The sequence below is a fragment of the Lagopus muta genome, chromosome 12, assembly GCF_023343835.1.
Source record: "Lagopus muta isolate bLagMut1 chromosome 12, bLagMut1 primary, whole genome shotgun sequence".
Lineage (NCBI taxonomy): Eukaryota > Metazoa > Chordata > Aves > Galliformes > Phasianidae > Lagopus > Lagopus muta.
In genome coordinates, this window is record NC_064444.1 from 2,078,614 (window position 1) to 2,097,970 (window position 19,357).

Genomic DNA, 19,357 nt, shown 5'->3' on the forward strand with positions numbered 1-19,357 from the left:
AGGGCAATGCAATGAAAGGTGAGCAGCAGCTCAGGGCGAAACAAGGGTGGTAAAGTCACTGAGGAGTCTCAGGTTTGTCAGGGGGAGACTGTGTTACTGGTGCAATACTTTCAGCTTGGCGGTCACACGGATGGCTCCTTGCCGACACCGAGCAGTGCCCTCGTGCCCCCAGTTCCATTGGCTTGGAATACACAGCCTTGGATACCTGCTTGATTTTCGTTTTTGCTTCCTGCTCGTTTCCTCCTCCTGTTAATTGAACTCCAGGAGTAAACCCTCACTTGGTGTTGTCCCCAAGTTTTCTCCTGTCTGCTTGGTCTCTAGCTAAATTACCCCCGAACCAATTAAAGACCAGAAAGATGTTGCAGCAAGCAGGACTGCTGCTAATCTTCCGGTACATTGCAGCTGATGAAAGTGATTGAAACGGTTGGAAATTACATTACTTGAAGGAGGTCAGCCTTCGAGTTGTAAGTAGCATTTTTCTTTTTTAGTATGTGGCTGCTTCAGTGCTAATAATCTCTCGCAGGTCAACAAAAGTCAAGACCTGGGTGAACCAGAAAGAGAAACTCCTGAGTGTCCTTGGGTTTAATACCGGTTCGCAAAGAGCTTAGGAGAAAATGACGGAAGGTTTTGCGTCCTGCAATAACTGTGCTGACTGTCTCACAGGGGAAATTGGTTTGCAGAGAGAGGAAGGACAGAGATGGCTAATGGGCATGTTACAGGCATGTGGGCAATAAATTACCTTGATTGTCTTCTTTGTGCTGGCCACGGCCTAAGTGCATTTACTGGTCACCGAATGTATCGCATTAACCTGCTGCATACAGTATATGGCTGTTTATCCTGCCAATTACTGCAAATCTAATCAGCTTTAGCCGGGTAAAAATAGAGCCAGTTTCCGTGTGGAAATCAAGAGGCACAAAAACAGCAGCAAAGAAGCTGATCCTGATCAATGAGCACATGTGAGGAGAGAAGCTGAGTGCCGGCAGCACGGAGCGCGGCGTGATGCCTTCTCCCTGGGTGTCAGATGCGTTCTTCCCAGGGCTGATATCCTCCTGCATCACCCACAGAAGGAACTGGGGAGTGAAGGGAAATGTGGCCACAGCTTCTCCTCATGCTGGTGCTTTGCTTGCAGGAGCAGATCCCTGATTTGAGTGCAACGCCGTGGTGAAGGATGGAGATGGCTCTTGCCATCTCGGATGGCAAGTGGATGGCACTGCAATCTTGGAAGCTGAAAATAAACCCAACGGTAGACACTGTGGTTTGTCTTTAAACCTCAAAGTCTCACTTGCTCTTTTGTTTTACCAGATCACTATAAATGCGTGTGAGCTGCTCGCTCACCATCAAACCCAGCCCTTTGCCTTGCCCTTCTCATCCCAGAGGGCAAACCTCTGCCATCGGTGTCACAGCAGCAGCATCTACCCAAAGGGACTCAGCATCCCAGCCACTCACATCCCTCCCTATTTTCACAGATTGCAAGAGACCGAGGAGGCTCACTGGGGCCAGCCCCCAGCTCCATACAGCATCACCCCAAATTCAAACCCCTGTTTTAGATTTCCATCCCAGTATTCCACCTGGTGTCCACCTTGGCACAGTGCAAAACCCAGGCTGACCAAAACCCAGGCTGACCAATTTTGTGTAGCTGAAAGCTCCTTGTAAACACAACCAAAGCAGCCAGCCTTAACCCAACGAAGCCCAGCCGTTTGTTTCAAACCTTTGAATTCTCTGTCTGAGAGCAAGGAGTGGGAACGCTGCTGATAATTATGGGACATCTGTCACCCGTGTGTTCCTGCTGGTTTTGTCAGGAAATGCAGCTGACATAATGTGATGAGAAGAAACCTGCTTTGGGAAGCCATTCAGAATGCTGGTTTCCATCTCCATCACCACCCTGTGCCCTGGCTGCTCTGTGGAAAGGCGGGGGAACCTGAATCTGATGGGAAAACCATACCCACCAGTCCTGAGATGGGCTTTGACCAGCATGAGATATTAAAAAAATACACAATTTGGGGAATTTCTGCAGTTGTTTGGGGACTGTTTGCTAGAAAGAATGGACACAAAAAGTTGTTGTTGTTGTTGTTTTTAATTTCTATTTCAATTCTGGCAGCTCTCATAAACTCCATGACGTTTTGCTCTCCATCACCTGCGCTGCCCCTTCAGCATCTATCAGCACACGGATTGCCTGATTTTGGGGCAGGTTCTCCTCCCTTGCCACTTGCCATCCTCAGCAAAGCCCAGCATGAACCAAACCGTGGACACCTAGCAACCAACTCAGCTCTGAGGTAGTTTGGCACCAGATTAGACAGATGGGATTATGTTTTCAGTTTAATGGAGATGCTGATGTACTTATTTCTATGTGAATAATGAATGTTTGGAAACACTTTGAGCGCTGCAAATTGTAAGGACAGTGTATTTTACTGTGCTCAGAAAGCCAGTGGCAGTAGTTTCCCAGAATTGTTTGGACTGTAGCAATAGAGATTTATAATTCATAACAAAGAAGAAATGTCTTTCACTGAAGCAAGAAGACACAGCAATGTAAAAGAGTTGACATTACTTTTACTCTATTCTTATGAAATACAGTCATGCAACAGTGAGGATCATTTTTTTTCTGAGCAGACAAACAGCGACATTGGGATTTAGCCCATATTTGTGTAGGTTTTCAAAAAAGATTTCTTTTTCAAGTCCCTTTTTTTAGGGCATTTAAGCACTTTGCAATCTGGAGTAGCATATCTAGAGTGCCTGAACTCACAGAACTCCTTTGCTGCCCAAAAGCTGGAGTGGAAAGCTATCCTACGCGCTTGGTGCAAAACAATGAACCTCCAGGAAACTCAAAACTGGATTCATGGGGTTTCGAGATCTGCTTAAGGAACCAGTGAGCAGCACTCAGGAGTGGTTAACAAGCAGTATTACACCTACTAACATGGGATAATCCAGGAATGAAAGGGTGAGGGATAAAGGGACGCTGCCCTAGGATGGTGAGACACACAGAAATGAAGGCTCGAGAACCTGAAAGCACCAGATTAGCCCATCCATCACTGTCATGGTGCAAAGGAGGCAGCAGGGTTGGAGCAGAAAAGGATGTTTCAGTTTTCACTGTGATGGAACCTTGGTCCTGCCAACACAGCGTCCCATCACTACTGGCACTGGAAAATCCTCTGGCATGGGGGAAAACATGGCTTTGCTCATTGCAGACACCAGGGGAGGTGGGGAGCTCCCTGAAAGCTGTGGAGCTGAGGATTCACAGAATTACATCACCAAATAAATATCAGCTTCAGTTTCTTTCTTATCTCCAGTGTCCCAACCAGGCACCTTCCACAGTGAGCTGAGCAGCACATTGAGGACTGGATTTTGAAAGTAAAAGTGTAGTGGCAATGCTAAGTCACAGCTTGAAGCAGTGATTGAGCACCTGGTGGGAAGGCAGGGCCAGCCCAGGGGAGCTCAGGTGTGTGCAATGAACCTGAGTGATGGAAGGGCTGGAGCCAGGATCCAACCCATCCCAGCCCTCATTTAAGGGCTGGCAGTGGAGGTGAGGGCAACTTGTTGGAGATCCCTGTGAACCTGAGGCCTTCTGAAGGTAAGTGATTTCTTTCCTTTATTTCTGTGCCCATAGCTCTTGCATTCTCAGCAGCTGCAGCCTGGATCTTTGCTACTCTGCTGCGACTGCTGTGTTTCTGTAGCACTACAGAAGGGCTGAAGTCTAACTCTGGAGAGAAAGCCTCCAGGTTTTTCTTTAAGGTCAGCTGCAGGCACTCAGTTGATTACCAGTGCTACTGAGCCTTCAGTTTGAATCTTCAGCTCTGGGTTTACTGCCCCATCGTTCCACCCCTCGCACTGAACACAGTGGAGCATCGTCTGCTCCCCCTGCTGTGCTAACAGGACTCATCCCTACATCCATGCATGAATCTCCCATGCTGCAATAACATCCAAGGAGGGTAGCAGTGGGACGTGTCCCAAACAACAGGAAAAATCACACCTGGGAATAACTGGAACCATCTGGAATGATGGGTTTGCACTGGGATCTCACTCTTGCTGTGCCTGTGATGGGTCCCAGTGTCCCAAAAAGCCTTCTGCAAAGCAGATCAGGCAGCTGTGCATTGCCCAGGTTTACTTCTACCTTAAGTATTTCCTATGTTTGCTTTCCTGACCAAGCCCCAGATTTGCATTGCTATGCAGCATGTGCTCCCCTTCCACTGCTGTGGGGATTTTCCTTTCCTGCCCCAAAATGCTGCACTGAGCCGTGCACCCTACGCTCTTCCCTAAATACCCCTGGTTTATATTTACTCCACAAAATGCTTTGGGAAGGAAGATGTCCCTACAGCATAAGATGACACTATCCTAGTGTGCTTATTTCCACGAGTGGCCATTCCTATGAATTGCAGCCCAGCAATTTGCTATTCCAGTCCCATGAAATAGGAGAATTGCAGGGGTGTGGAAGGGGCCCTCGGCACAGCAGGAAGAGAGCAGTGAGAGCTCCCCATGGGCCCCAGCCAAATGGTTCTCATCCTTGTAATGCTGTGACCAGAATGATGGCCTCAGTGAAATGCAGCCTTTGGCCAAGTGTGCTTTTATTGCAGGATTGCTGTCCCAGACTGTCTCAGTTGCTCTTCTGTGACCTATTGCATCATGTGTCAAACAGACATGATTCTTGGCACGGGATGCACCAGGAGGACCAGATCAGCCTGCTCCTGGAGCTCAGCCTTATGGTCAGTGCTAATAATTTAGCAACATCTTTGTTGAGAGGAGAAGACCGTGTTCTCTCAGTTATTTGGGAGTCACTCGACCCAAACATAACCACTGATAGCCATTCAACAGTTCTCCTGGAGCATCACCTACTAAGACTGCACCCATCTATTTTTTTCCACTTTTTGTGCTTAATGCTATATTTTTCTTAATGATTATTTTCCCTTGATGTTCAAACAGCGCTCAGAATCCTAGACAGGGTGGGAAGCCCATGCCTGCTTGAGTTGCTTCAAAGCACATCTTTACATGGGATGCATGAGAGACCCCTGGTACTTGCCAGCAGCTGGGCTGGGCTGGAATCCTCCTTTCCTGGAGATCAATGATCCAAATCACAGCTGCCACATCAGCCTTTCCCCACCTGCGTTTCACTGCAGCCATCAGGTCGGTGTGGTTGGGCAGCCTGAGAACTGGGTCCCAATAAGGATATGGATTTGGCCTGTCCCAAAATGTACAGGATAGAGTCACATTTCCCATAATTTCTGGGGTCTGCAGCAACAGTAGGTTCCTGGCACCCTCTAATGGAAAAGACAAGTCACTGACTTGCTGTTCTGCCAGCCTGCCTTTCTATTTTGAATTTAATATCCCAGTAATCGCTCCCAGCTGGGCAAGATACAGCTCACACCAGTGCAGACCCACAGCATGAGCTGAGCAAATGTCAGGGCTGTGCAGGGAAGGAGTGACAGCCCTGAGCCCGGAATTGCTGCTTTACTTATGGAAATGAGAGGCAAGAGCTAATCAGCTCTGACATTTGTGCCTTGGTTGTGAATTTAAGACGTGCTGCTGGGCTAGCAGTGTTGTATGGCCTGTCCTTCCCTTGGTGGCATTTTTGGGGGTTATTTTTCCAAGCTTGGCAGCTGAATCTTTGCCAATGGGCTCTGGAGCTGAACAGAATTACTGCTTGGATCATATGTTGCTTATTTTATTTATTTATCTTTTAAAGCTTTGTGACACAGTCCCACGTGCAGCCCTATGGCAGAAGTCTTGCTGGCCATTTAGAGGCATGGAAAAAGCCACATAGATGGTATTCCTGCATCCTCTGTAGAAGAACTTTGGGGTTTTGGGATCAGGATTATGCCTTCAGAATGCAAGTTGGGCCCTGTAGGGGTGGCAGTTCCTGGGGCTCTGTCCCACACGCTGCCCTGACACAGACACTGCCTTGCTAGGAGAGGGTGCAGGCTGTAGGTGGGAGCTGAGTGCCAGTCCCAAAGCTCTGGGTTTGCTGCTGTATGTGAGCTGAGCAAAGGTGTTGTTTCCCTTTGGCAAAAAGCTCCAGGAAAACAACGACAGCAGAAGAAAACAGCAAAGTGCCCTGAGTTTGGCCAACGTGCCATTGCTGAGAGAGCAAAACTGGGGCTGCCGAGTGACCAGAAACCCATGGAGGACTGCTGTCCCTTGGGATTGCTGAGCACAGGGGATGCATTTTGTTGGGAAGTTTAAGGTAGAGCTCTGGAAGCGAAGGCTGCTGCCGGAATTGGGCAGCTTGCTTCTAAAATCCCGTTAAAATTCTTTTACTTTTAGACTCAGGGTTTCCACAGCAACAAGGCACACAGCTCTCTGCGGAGTTTGGGGCTATAAATAAACCCTGGATCTATAGTTGTGATATTAGCTATGAGGGCTTTGAGGAATCGCATGCGGTGACGAAGTGAAAGGCTCAGTGCTGAAAGGAAATGTGTTTAATGAGGAAATGATGGTTCCCAGCTTGGTTTGGATTGTGGCTTTGCTTTGTTCGAAGCCACCAAGCACAGCACCTGGTAAGGACCTGCCTTATCAGGCTGGCACTGATGTCTGTAGGATGGTTGGAAATGGTGCCCCACAGTCTCTGCTTGACACAGCTGTGCCTTTCAATGGATTGCTGACAAACCAGAGGTAGCCTTCAGCTGCTGTTTCACAGCCCCAATCCTTCTGGGGAAGCAGTGAAGCAGCCAAGGCTGGGGCAGACCCTCACAACCCCGTTCTCATAGCACACTGCTGCCATATGGTGACTCCATGGCTCTGCCGTGTGTGCCATCCCTTATTTAGGGAAGGACTTTACATGTGCTAGCTTGGAGCACGGCTCTCAATCCTAATTGCTTCCTTGGAATGGGATTGAAGGAATTCAAAGGGCAGGAATTTGGTGTGCAGGACCTAAAGGAGGGCTGCCCTCACCTCTCCACATCATCTCATAAACAGAGCTGCAGTCCCTGAAGGAAGGGTAAATAGGAGCTGTGTCAGGAGCAGGGAGGAAATTAAATAGCTATCACATGGCATACAAACAAGCTTGTCAGGGAGAGGGAATTGTAGGCTTGGAGCTCGCAGAACAGATTTGTATACAGTAGTGAGGAGGAGGAGATGAGGAAGGAGAAGAAAGGAAACACAAATCAAAGAGTTATTTGGAGTTTCCTCTGTTGCAGACAGAAGGTCCGTGTTATTCAAACAGATGTACTGCGTGTCACCAGTTTTCTTCTGTTTGTTATTTTAAGGATGGTCTTAAGAAAATAAATTCCTCTGGAAGGCTCTTTTATACCCATTTTAGGCAGTCTGTGGAGAGAAGCCCAAGGAGTGGGGCTGGGGAGATTCCTCCATGCTGAGCAGTGATGGAACCCACTGGCAGCAACCACTGCTGCTGCTCCCCTGGCAGAGATACGGGAAGATGAGGTCTGTTGGTACAGAGGTGGGCTTTGGTAAAACCCATGTAATGCTGACATGGGGCTGCTGATCTGTCAGCCTCTCCTCTGTGCCTGGGAAGATCATGGAGCAGATCTCCCACGTGGAAGAGAGGGGGGGTGATATGGGATAACCAAGCCAATGTCATTCTGCAATGGCTTGACTGCATCAGTGGACAAGGAGGAGCCACCAATGATGACTATCTGGACTTCAATGGGGCCTTTGACACAATCCCCTGCAACATCCTTCTCTCCAAATGGGAAAGATATGGATCTGATGAGTAGAATTGTTTGGTGGATGAGGAAATGGTTGTGAGACTGTGCCCAACGAGTGGGGGTCAAGTAGGTTGGGGCTCTGGGCATCTGATAGAGCTGTAGGTGTCCTTGTTCAGTGCTGGGGAGTTGGATCAGGTGGCCTTTAAAGGTTCCTTCCAAGGCACAAGCTGTGGGTCAGCTGGTGCTTCTCTTTTCCTGCTGTTAACTGACCATCATACAGTGTAGAAGTAGCCCTTCTAATGTAAGACACAGACGAGTTGGAACCAATAAGTAACAGTGAAAAACAAGAGGCATTTGCAGGGGAAGCAGGCATCATGCCCATTCTCTGAGGGCTCTGTCCTGCTCCCTCTGAAATCAAAAGGAGTTTTGGAGTTGGCTGCAGTGGGAACAAGATCAGTCCTTAAGGCACTAATTAGTACAGCTGGCTGAATAATGCATAATGAGTAGTTCATTCAGCTAATTTCATCTCCTTTTTTCTATTTTTTTTTTTTCCTATTCATGAATTGCCTGTGAAGCAACCTCAGTTTTCTCATTCTGGTTGTGGTTCAGAAGTTATTTGTGGGCTTCTTCAGGGAATAACCCCCAGTGTGCCATTGCAGCAGGCATCTCTGTGTCAGGATTTGGTGTCTGCACAGAGGTGTTGGAAGCGCAGGGCAGGTAGCAGGGAGGGCACGTGGCCTTATCTCTCACCGAGCTGATAGTTGTGGAGCTAGCAAGTGTAGCATGGGTTCTAAACATGGCAAAGAAAAACTGATTTATTTTATAAGTATTTGTGCTTGTTTCTTTCCTCTTTGTGCTTTCTCGTTGAACAAATCGAGCTGGTAAGTGCAATTCCAACCCGAAGCCAAGAGGGGAGGGATGTGATATGAAAACACCCCAAGGAATGTCACTGGAATATTCAAGTAAACACTTCCAGACTTTATTTTCCAGATGTGGCCGCAGCAAAGACCAAATTAATGCTGTAGAAGGGCTGATTCCAACATCAGATGTGGGACACCAACTGCAGCCTGGGAGCTGCGCACCCATCCTGGGCTGTTGGGAGGGCACCCATGGGGGGTTGGATCCATGCAAGGAGCTGTGCCAGCTCTGGGACAAGGAAATGGAATTGCCCAAATGAGACTTTCCTGGATTGGGGGAGGAGAGGAATGTAGCAGGAGTCAAAGGGGAATAGCAGGGCTGCGATTGAGGTGGTGGGAAGGGGGAGGCAGGGAAAACCAAGGATGTTTGTTTTGCAGCGGTTTCAGGGATGAATGCAAGGAGGAAGGAAGCCGGGGGCAGCGTTTTGGCAGCCTGGGGCTGTGGGTTTTCGTGCTGAGACAAAACCCTGTGGGGAACCAGGCGAAGCCAGAAAGCTGTGAGCATCTCCCGGGGCCGAGCAACCGCAACCCAAGGGGCAGCTTTACTTGGGGGGTGTGCAGCCCTATCGGTGATGCCTCCAGCAGGAAAAACACCCCGACAAACCCCAATGCCGGGTTGTGTGTGCCCGGCAGAGGGCAGTGCCACCCACCCGGCACATCGCTGCCATCTGCAGCCACCTCCGAGCCCCATCCCAGCCGCACACGCTCCTTTTATGAGGTGAAAGATAAGAGATGCTGCCGGCCGGACATCTGGCTTTTTTTCATTACTTTTTCCTCACGTGATGTTTTTCTGTGCTCTTCAAAGCCGGGGTTTGTTTGTTTGTTTTTCAAAAGCAAGAGTTCCAATCCCAGCATCTGTGAGAAACCTTAAAGGAAATAACGTGTGTGCACAGAAGTACTTGAGTGCTCATGCCGTGGCAATATTTATCCTTCCCCTCTGTATAACCACACCGATGGCACGCAAGCCTGTTGCTTGCTTGTGTGTCCTGCCAGCAAAGATTGCTTTGGGATCAGAAATCTGCAGCCCTGTGGGGTTGGGGAATGCGAGAAGTGGGCAATGGGCTGTTCAGGAGTGAGCAGTTTTGGGAAGGGGGAGTGAGGTTTTGGAAAGGGGCAGCACTGAACCGTGCTTAGGATGCCCAGAAATGCTAAACTGGTAAGTAATTCTGCCTGTTTAATGACAAATGTTGAAGAGCTTCTGAAAGCAAGCAGAGAACTATGGAGAGCTCTGGGAAGAACCCCTGTGAGGAGACCTGCAGGCTGGGAGCTCTGGGCTGAGGGTAGAGCTGGACAATTCAACAGCCAGCAACTTACATGGAGGTCTCCCTCTCATTTCAACAGAGATTCCCATCTTCTTTTCACCCTGTGGATGGATTATAATCTGAAATATCTCCCCTTCTGTAGGGCTACCCAATTCACACAGACCAATTTTCATATGCTTTTGGACATCCTAGCAACGTTGCATTGAGTCCAATGCACACAAAGATGAAATTATAGTGGTGGATGTGGCTGAGGTTGCTTTGTTGTGCTGCTGAAGGAAGAAGAAGCACTTCAGCTGTGCTCCTTGTGATGCAGCATCAAGGCAATGTGAGAACAGCCCAAACCTTTCAGCTGATGGGTGAGAACTGAAGTGGATGTGTCCAGCATTGGAAAAAAATGGGTCAGCACATTCAGTAACAGCTTCTCCATGTGCTGAAAGTATGAAAAGAGGAAAATAACTGCACTCTCAGTTAGTATTTACCAATTATTCCAGCAAGGAATGTTCCTCAGCTGTTTGTCTCAAGTGTGCAGAAGGGGAATTTATACAGAGAGACGATGGAGGGAACGGGGTGGTTTTGGTGTCCAAAAAGCTGCTCTTCTTCAGGCATGTGGCTGCACCCCAGCACGACCTTCACTCCTGGAGCAAGGAGTAACATGAGCTGCCATAAAGCTGATATATTTTGCTGAGGGTGGTTCCTTGCTTTGGTTTGCAAGGGCTTCACGCAGAGCTATTTTTGATCAAAGGCTCCCAGTTCACGCACTGGGCTTCAGGTTAGAGATTGCCTTGCTCAGCACGGTGCTTTCAGCATGGATTAACGCTGAGTAAAAAACACCAACATGGGCAATGAAGCCCCCAGAACTCGGTGTCTTCCTGCAGGCTGCTTGGCCCCCAACTCAACGCAATGTAAGCCTCTCCTAAGGGGCTGAGAGAGCTTCCTCTGCATCTCCCCTCCTCCCAGGGACAATACTGGGCACGGCAGGAAAAGGAAGTCCATCTGGTTTCCATTGCACGACGGATTGCTTGCAAGCAAAGCATGCTGAGGGGCTTCGGGCTTTTCAAGGACCCTCTCGCAGCAGGAGCCCTGCAGAAGCAGAGCTGTGCAGCTGCACAATGTGGGACATCGTGCATCCCCAGCTCCTGTCGGATGCTCGCTCTTGCGTTTGAACGGGACCTCAAGGAACGTAGTTAGATAGGCTGCGATATTCCAGAGGGAAACGAAAAAAAGGGATAAACGAGCAATGTTTGGAATTTTTGACCATCTGAAGTCACCTGCCAAAGCAACTCCGGTTGCAGACAACCCCGTTGCCGCCACCACGGCCCCTCAGGGCACACAGAAACCCATCCCCAACCTGCCCGCCCGCCCGCGGCCCCACACAAAAGCCGCCCGCTCCCGCCCCTCCCCTATTCAATCAGCGGAAGGGGGCGGAGCTAAGCGGGCGCTTAACGGTAGCGATTGACAGAGGGAGGGAGGCGGGTGTAGCTCGCTAGCAGCCAATCTCCAGCCGCGAGTAGCCGGCCGGGCCAATGGGGAGGGCGGTGGGCGGGGCTTCGCCGCGGGGTCAGGCCGGGAGTGGAGGCGCTCGGTCGCTCCTTCTTTTCTCTCTCTCCCCCTCCCCGCTCCGCGCCGGCTGGGACGCCTCACTGCGGGATCCCTCCGCCGCGGGCCGTCCGCCTCCGCGCCGCCTTCAGCGAGGGATTCTTTCCCTCGGTCGCGTACGTCGGAACCGCTCCGGAGGAAGGCCCGGCTCTCCGGGACGGAGGATGGAAAGGCTGAAAGAAAGAACCGACCCGTGAGGGAGCGCCCGGGCCTGCTCGGGGCCTGCCGGGCGGGGACCCCGCGGCCAGGCCGCGCCTCAGCGCTCGGGCCTGCGCCCCCGGCGGCCGCCCTCGGGGGGCCTCGGCCGGGCCCTGCCCGCCGCGGGGGGCCGCTCCGTAACGCCGGTTCCCCTCGGCCCCCGGGGGAGCGGCCGGCAGCGCGGAGGGGGCGGTGCGAGGGGTCCGCGGGCGCGTTCCCTGAGGGCCGGGGGTCGGCGGAGCACCATGGTGGAGAAGCGCTGCCCGCGGTTGCAGCGGGACGGGGTGTACCGGTGGTTTTCGGAGCTGCCCTCGCCTCAGAGAGTGGAGTTTTTGTGCGGCCTGCTGGATCTGTGCATCCCGCTGGAGCTGCGTTTCCTGGGAGCCTGTTTGGAAGATCTGGCTCGGAAGGATTATCATTCGTTGAGAGATTCCGAGATCAAAGCCAACAACCCCGCCGATCTGGGCAGCCTCACCAACCTGACGGACGAAGTGGTACGCAGCAAACTGCTGGTTTCTCTCGCCTTGCTGGGTTCTGCCCACCGCGAGGCCGCCGGGGTCCTTTTCCGGACCCTCACCCACATCGATTCTGTCATCAACAACTACGGGCTGCAGCTCAACGAGGGCCGCACCGGGGATGAATTCCTGTTGCTTTTCACCATGGCGTCCAACCACCCCGCTTTCAGCTTCCACCAGAAGCAGGTGTTGAGGCAGGAGCTCACCCAGATCCAGAACATCATGGCCAGCACCAGCAAGAATCCCAGCAGCTCTGCCCTCAACTCCATGGCGACCTATCCGGGCTGCCATAAGGTGGGTCACTGCGGGGCACCGTGCTTGGACTTTCAACCTAGGATCATAGAATGGCTTAGGTTGGGAGGGAGCTTAAAGATCATTGAGCTCCAACCTCCTGCGGTGGGTTGGCTGCCACCCATCAGATCAGGCTGTCCAGGTCCACGTCCGTCCTGTCCTTGGGCACCTCCAGGGATGAGGCACCCCCAGCTTGTCTGGACAGCCTGGTTGAGTTCCTCACCGCCCTCTGAGTAACCTGTATTTCCCCCTTTTTAGTTCAAAGCTATTCACGCTTGTTTTATCACTATTAGACCGTGCAAAAAGTTGCTCCCCCATAAGCTTCCTGCCAGTACCTCTCTTCGTTCAACCCCTTCTTTCTCTTACTGCAGGTTTTCTAGAAGTAAATGGCAGCCTGAGGGCTTGACGGGTCATTCCCCTGGTTGATGCTGGGGGTGAAAGGAGGGGGTGTGAGGAGTTCTTGTCTCACTCCATGAGAAGGAGTTCACAAGCTGATTAAGAGGCATCACTGTGAACTTCAGCTGGTTGTTCCTGGGGGTGCTTCTGCTTCCCTGCATCTGCCTGGTGCACAGAAGCCCTGTGATTTGGTAGGGGAGCATGTGTGATATCTTTAGATGTGGGGACAAACATCTGTCTGAAAGTGTTTTCCTGGAAGAGACATTGGAAGGGAAGATCAGCTTGGGGAGTAGCTGCTCAGTGGCAAAGGCATTGTGGTGAGTTTGGGTTTGGGGCAGGCAGACGTTTGGAGTTGCTGATGTTAAAGAAATGTGTTTGTGCATCAACCCTGAACCACCTGGGCGTCGATCCTGGTGTCAGAGGTTCACCATCGTTAACTTGCTATGCGGCTTGGCAGCAATTAAGCTAAGCAGCGTCGTTTGAAAGCGTGCTGTTGGTAATGAGATCTAACGGTGAGCAGCAAAGCGCTCCCGGCTGCCTTCAGCTCGGGAGTCAGGCTGCCCCACTGACTGCCTGTAACCTGCTTGGAAGTTCAACCCCAGGAGCAGGGAAGTGGGTGTGTGAGCAGTTAACAGCCTGCAGCTCCCGAGGCTGCACTGACTCAGCCAGCAAATAACCACCTTACCTTTCTGCTGGGAGAGACGGTGTATACCTGAGGGCTACAGAAATCTCTGCATTGGAATAGTATCCAGAATAAAGCTGTTGCTGAGGGCTCAGCACGGATTCCATTGAAGTTAAGCACTGAATCTCAATCTGAGACAGAAGTGTGTGCTTACTCTTCTGCTCAGTTCTAATTTTGTGTTGGTTTGGGACACTGCTGCTTTTTTTGTTTTCTTTTTCAACTTCTGTTGAGAGTTCTGAAACTGATTTCTCTTTATCTTCCCTTTCTGTGTCTAAGCAGTGCTTATCCTTAATGTTTTATTTGCAGGGGAAGGAGCAGAGTAAGGCATTGCCTCCATTAACTTTGAACCTGTATGTGAATAAAACAGACGTGGAAAGAGTATTTCATATAGGAGGTGTAACAGCAACCAGGATGAGCTTCCTGACAGACACTGAGCTGCTCACACCTTCCCTTATTCAAAAGATGTGTGGACCCTGAGATTGAAAGATTGCAGTGAGTTTTGCCCAGAAGATGAGCAAAAAAGGATGTAATTACGTAGGCAGGGGTGTTTTTCTTGGGCTGTGCTTTCAAAGCTTCAGGAATAGTGCATATTTTATGTAGGGGAGAAGCTCTGCTGCTACTGAAGTTGATTTAAGATGGACGGAGGATCCATCCCGTTCTTCCTGCCAGCACTGAGGTGCTGCCACTTCTGCAGGCTCTGAAATGTGTGTTTTGCTTGACCAGATTTCCTTTTTTAAGATCCTTGAGCTCTTTGGATGTTGATAGCTCGGTCATTTTGCTACTTTTAGAGTGAGTAGTTGGCTTGGAACAGCAGTTGGATGAAGTAAGTGGAAAAAAAATGCCTTTCTTCATTCAGCCCCGTTTAAATATGCACAAATAAATTCCAGCACTGTGGACTTGAATCTTGTGATGTTACCAGGCTGTGTTGTGACAATGCTTGTGTTGTAACATCACCTAGGAAAAAAGAAAAACAGCAAGAGAAAGTGAGCCTGGCTGCTGCTCCTCATCCTCTTCAGACCTGGAGGAGAATTCCTTCTCCAGAGCCAGCACTTCTCATCACTGCTGCTTTACTGCAGCCCGAGTGACACTAAGCTGGTGCTTGGAGACACTGCTGTGTGATCAGCTTTCCCTGTGCAGTGAGAGATCTGTTCAGATCCCTGCTGATCTGCACGCCGCTTTTTCAGGGGGACGTGAGAAGGTGAGGCTGTTGGGCAGCACTTTTTGCAGCCAGTTCTGTTAAAATATGGCCCAGCTTGGTACTAACTGCAACCATTTCTCCAAAGGCTTGGAGCTTGCAATCCATCTCCCATCTCTTTCAACTCTCACAATGAAATAGCTCCAAAATGGTTGCATGCGATACGGTCAAAAATCTGTTCTGTGTGAACAGATGATACAAAGTTACAGTAGAAATCGTGATTCTTGGAGCTGCTTTGGGGTGGGCAATCCCACATAAGCCTGGCTAGCCATGCAAGTCACTGCTTTTGTAGTTTGCTACAGTTGCTGGCTGCAAGGAGGCACCGAACTGCTGCTGCTAACTTCTTGCTTCAAAAGTTGTGCTTCAGGATTACTGGTTTATATCCATCTTAACAAGATGCAGAGAATCACAGAATTGTAGGGGTTGGAAGAGACCTCCAGAGATCATCGAGTCCAACCCCGAGAATCATAGACCCATAGAATGGCCTGGCTTGAAAAGGACCTCAAAGATCATCCAGTTTCAGCCTCCCTGCCACAGGCAGGATCTCCAACCACCTAACCAGGCTGCCCAGAGCCACATCCAGCCTGAGAAGGTGGCTGTGGCTGGCTCTAAGTAGGTCAGTGATTATCAGATACGTTGTTTCTGCTTGATAGTACAAAGTGAACGTTGAGTTTTCGTGCCCAGAGTAGGGAAGACCGTCCTCTTCTGTGGAGCAGGCTGTAGTTTTAGTCTGTAAGTAATTTCTGCTGTCCTGTCCTGCTTTCTCTGTTGCTTCGGAGCAGCGTTAATGCTTGCAGGACTAGAAGTGTGGGTTCTACAAACTTCTTGTTTGTAGGTGTGCAATCAAAGGTTGGGTGGCTCCTAGAAGTTGGAACAGCATAAATTGTCTTCAGCTGAAGCCCAGGCATCTACTTAGAGCCTCGCCTTCTAAAACTTCTGTTCCTACAGGGCTTGTATTTTTAGATGGAAGTGATGCACCAGAGTTTTCTGTCTTTTTCTGTACCTTGGGATGCCTTTATTCTGCTGTCTTTTTTCACCTTTGCCATGAAGGAAGCAGGATGGTACCTGGAGGCTCGTTGCTGTGCTGAGAGCTGAGGCTGTGGCTGTGGCTCTCCTCATAGCACAGCAGATAGAAGCATCAAGACACAGCAAAACCATGGCTGAATGTGTCACCCCCAGGGAAAGAAGCATCTCAAAGCTGTCTCCAGGTGCCATGCAGATGTCTAACCTGTGTAACTTGCATCAGTGAGCATCACTTTTTACTGCAGGTGAAAATGGAGTGCTTTTCATTCATTCTTGGTTGTTTTAGGGGGGCTTTGGGAATGCTGTCCTTACAGAACCCCTTATACTTATGTCTTGTACTTAATGAGTACAGGGGCTTACTCAGACACCAGCACTGCTCTAGGTGTAATGTCAGTCTCTGCACAGACTAATGTTTTCTATGAAGTCTTGTATCATCAGCACTGAGGATGTAACTCCTAGAACAAGAAGGGAAGTTGCCTGTGCTTCTGCCACCTTGTATTTCTGAAAGTTGCTGAATTAACTCACCAGGACCTTGCTGTGAATCAAGGGAAGTAAGTTGATGCTTTGGCTGCTTAGCACCTACTCTGCCTGCTGGCTGTGATGAGAGCTCTCCAGGGCAGCAATCTGGCTGGAGCTTCAGCTGCAGAAGCAGGGTCAGAAATAGGTGTGAGCACTGTTTGTTTGCAGCTGAATGGAAATAAGTTGGTGACAGTGCAGTTCTGTGGCTGTTCCAAGTTGATAGCTTGTGAATGGGGAAAGAGCTGCTGCCCAGTCAGCTTCCAAATAGAGCACTAATGTCTATTTCTAGTTTATAGCATAAGGTGCTATTTTTCAGCTGTGCTAATTCCATGGGCTTATCTAAAACTTAGAAATGACTGAAGGCTACTGGACTTGTGTAGAGCTGATATCCTGAGGGGTCTCCTTCAGAGCCTTCTGTGTTAGTTTCTGCAGCATTTGCTGCAGGTGGCTCAAAGTGCATACCCTGTCTTCAGCAATGCTCATGTTTTATATTCCAGCTGTGGAATGATGAGCTGGAGAAGTCACCTGCTTGGTAGGTTGAAACAGAGCCCCAGGGTAAGCAACCTAGCTGTGATCTGTCAAGTGTTGCTGTGGCTTTTGCTAGCTTTGTAGGAATAGAACAGAAAATTGTGTGGGGAAAATTAAGTTTTGACTTCCCATACAGCGTAATAAAAGGTATTTTATAGCTTCAGTAGTTTGTTAATAGCAATTGCTGGCTGGAATCAGGTGCTTATTCATGGATATCAGTAGATCAGTAATTGCTATCTCAGGAATGATCTCATTTCCAAAACCACACCATGCTGAGCAGTGGGGCAGAGCTTTGGCTCCCAGCTGGGGCTGTGTGCCAGTCCTCAGGTGTGCATTGATTCCTCTGGGTGCCTGAGGCAGTGTGGCTTGCACACACCTGCTGGAGTTCTGGTTAAAAAGTGTTGAGCTTCCAATTCTGGTGAATTTCTTGCCAGCACTCTTGTTTGGAAACTTTTGTCCAGCTGTAATAAAGTGGTTCAGTGTTGAACCCGTGATGTTCTCAGAAATGAGCCTGAAATACAAAGGAATCCTTGGAAGGCAGTGGGTTTGTGCAGTAACAGGGTTCATCACCACCAAATTCACCTCTGCCTATTGGATGCTGCTACACAATGAACTTGAGCTTAAGAACTGAAATCAGGAGGCTGCACCTCCAAACAGGGGGGGGAGAGCAGCCAAAAAGACATGTGTTGAACTTGTTTGTTCCATGAGCTGTCTTCCCTTTGTTTTTGTGCAGGCTGATTGAAGCTTCATTTTAGGGACACGTTCCACTTTATTTACTCTTTTATCTGATGATGATTGATTAAGCATAAGGTATTGAAGACCTCATCTCTTTTGGAGTGGAATGCCTATCATGAGGTGCTGTGCATCGTGATCTGTACCAGGTTTGTGTGCAGAGCCCACTTGAAGAGCAGAGCCAGCAGTAGGTAACCACACCTAACAGGATTCCAGTGTCTGACTTCAAAGGTACTGAACAGCATCCTTGTTTGGAAGCATTTAGCCGTTTGATTTGGTGTTGGTGTGTTTGAATTGCTAAAACTGAGATCCTGTCATTCTTCTGTGATTAGGTGTAGGCACTGCTTGCTGGCAGGCTGGAGCACTGATTTCCTCTTTGGTCTTCTCTTAAATAAGCAGTGGTACAGAAGAGCCATTAGGGAAATGCTTAGGGTCTCATGGCTTGAATTACAGCAGCAGGCTTCAGAACTGGGTCCGTCCATTCTTTTACCTCCCAAACACATACATGTGGTTTCTTATGCCTACAGTGGCAATGTAAATACTGTAGCTCTAAAGTCAGTGTAGTGTTGGCATTTTAAAGACAGATGCTATTAAGGACAGAAGGCTTCTGGAGCAGAGTGGGTCATGGCTGTGCTTTGAATGCTTGAGAAGCTGAAGGTCCTCTTCCCTTCTGATGTCTGTGTGGTTGGGAGCATTCCAAAGCACAAACAGGGACACAGACCTCAGAGCTGGGATGGAGAGCAGGAATGATCCCAAGAGCTGGTTATAAGGAGTTGTGTTTTGGTGATGAGGGCTCTTTTTTTTTTTGGGGGGGGGGGCTTGTTTGGGTTATAGGATAAGGGCACATCTTTGCACTGAATGGTCACCAGGTCTGGCAGTTGGCATTCATACCCAGCACAAAGCAGTGAAAGCCCTCTTACTGAGCAGTTGCTGTATATTCCTAGTATTAATGAGGTATCTGCAGTTCTTTAAAAGATTTTTAGTGGAACTCAGTAAGATCCAGATTTCTTTGGTCTGTCCCAGTGAATTTGTGGTGGAGCCTTGTAGCAAGTGGGTGATTATCCTGAAGTATTTAAGTACTGCATGCCTCATTTCATCCCAGTAATGGCCTCACAGGACAAAAGCAACCGATTATCTATTATCCTGCTTTACTGTGAATTGCTTTCTCACCATCTTCTGCAAGAGTTGCTGTTGAAAAACACGGACACATCCCACTTGTCTGGTGCTGCTTTTTTGATGGGCATCAAGTGTTGGAATTACGAGTTTCTGGCACGTGGCACCTTCAGCTGTGGTTAGGTCCAACAAAGCCTCCAGGTGCGTGTAAGTGTGGAGCAGTGGCTATGGGAGAAGTTGGATGTGTCTGTGGGTGTTCCTTTTTTTGTGGGGGGGAAGATCAGTAAAACCCTTAATCTGCCAAAGGAGTGATGTTAGGCATTGGGAGTTAGAGGGATTTGCATCTGTAAGTGAAAGCAGGCTGGTTCTGAGGCTGTGGTTCTGGTGGTGGCTTGCTGCTGCCCCATCTTGCTCCTTCTGGGTTTCCAGCCCTACGAGCTTTTGGGCTTTCCTTGCTGTTCTTTCTGGCTCACACTTAACCTACTGAGCAGTGTTGTGCATCAGCAGGCTGACACTGGAGTGTTAGCAATGCATTTCTGCTAAAAGATTTGGGAACCTGAGCTAGCTATCTGTTGGCAAATAGCAGCTTATCTGCCTAAGCATGCAGGGGCTGTATCAGTGCCATCAAGCTGCAGCACTTCTGCAAACAGGATTGCACCATGTTAAAGACCTTGGTGTTAACCTCAAAATAAGCTGCTGTTAATGCTCACTAATATGAAACTGGCAGGAGCGAATGGAGTTGACTGGTTTTTTTTCCCCTAGACTTCAGTGTTTTGATTCCTGAGTGCTCTGTTATGTGTT

General features: G+C 49.4%; 1 protein-coding gene and 1 long non-coding RNA gene across 2 annotated transcripts in view; one reads left to right on the top strand and one right to left on the bottom strand.

Annotated features, from left to right (window-relative positions):
- Nucleotides 1-8,478: 8,478 nt before the first annotated feature.
- Nucleotides 8,479-12,130, bottom strand: LOC125699496 (uncharacterized). The gene is made up of 3 exons (XR_007379584.1): nucleotides 12,042-12,130; nucleotides 11,853-11,960; nucleotides 8,479-11,537 (listed from the first exon to the last, which is right to left on the bottom strand). It is a non-coding gene; the product is annotated as an uncharacterized LOC125699496 (long non-coding RNA).
- Nucleotides 11,659-19,357, top strand: part of ZCCHC14 (zinc finger CCHC-type containing 14) — a 45,555-nt gene continuing 37,856 nt past the window's right edge. Inside the window, exon 1 of the mRNA XM_048959058.1 lies at nucleotides 11,659-12,371. Within this exon, the coding sequence (XP_048815015.1) occupies nucleotides 11,808-12,371 (564 nt within the window). The 5' untranslated portion in view covers nucleotides 11,659-11,807. The remainder of the gene's footprint in view (nucleotides 12,372-19,357) is intronic.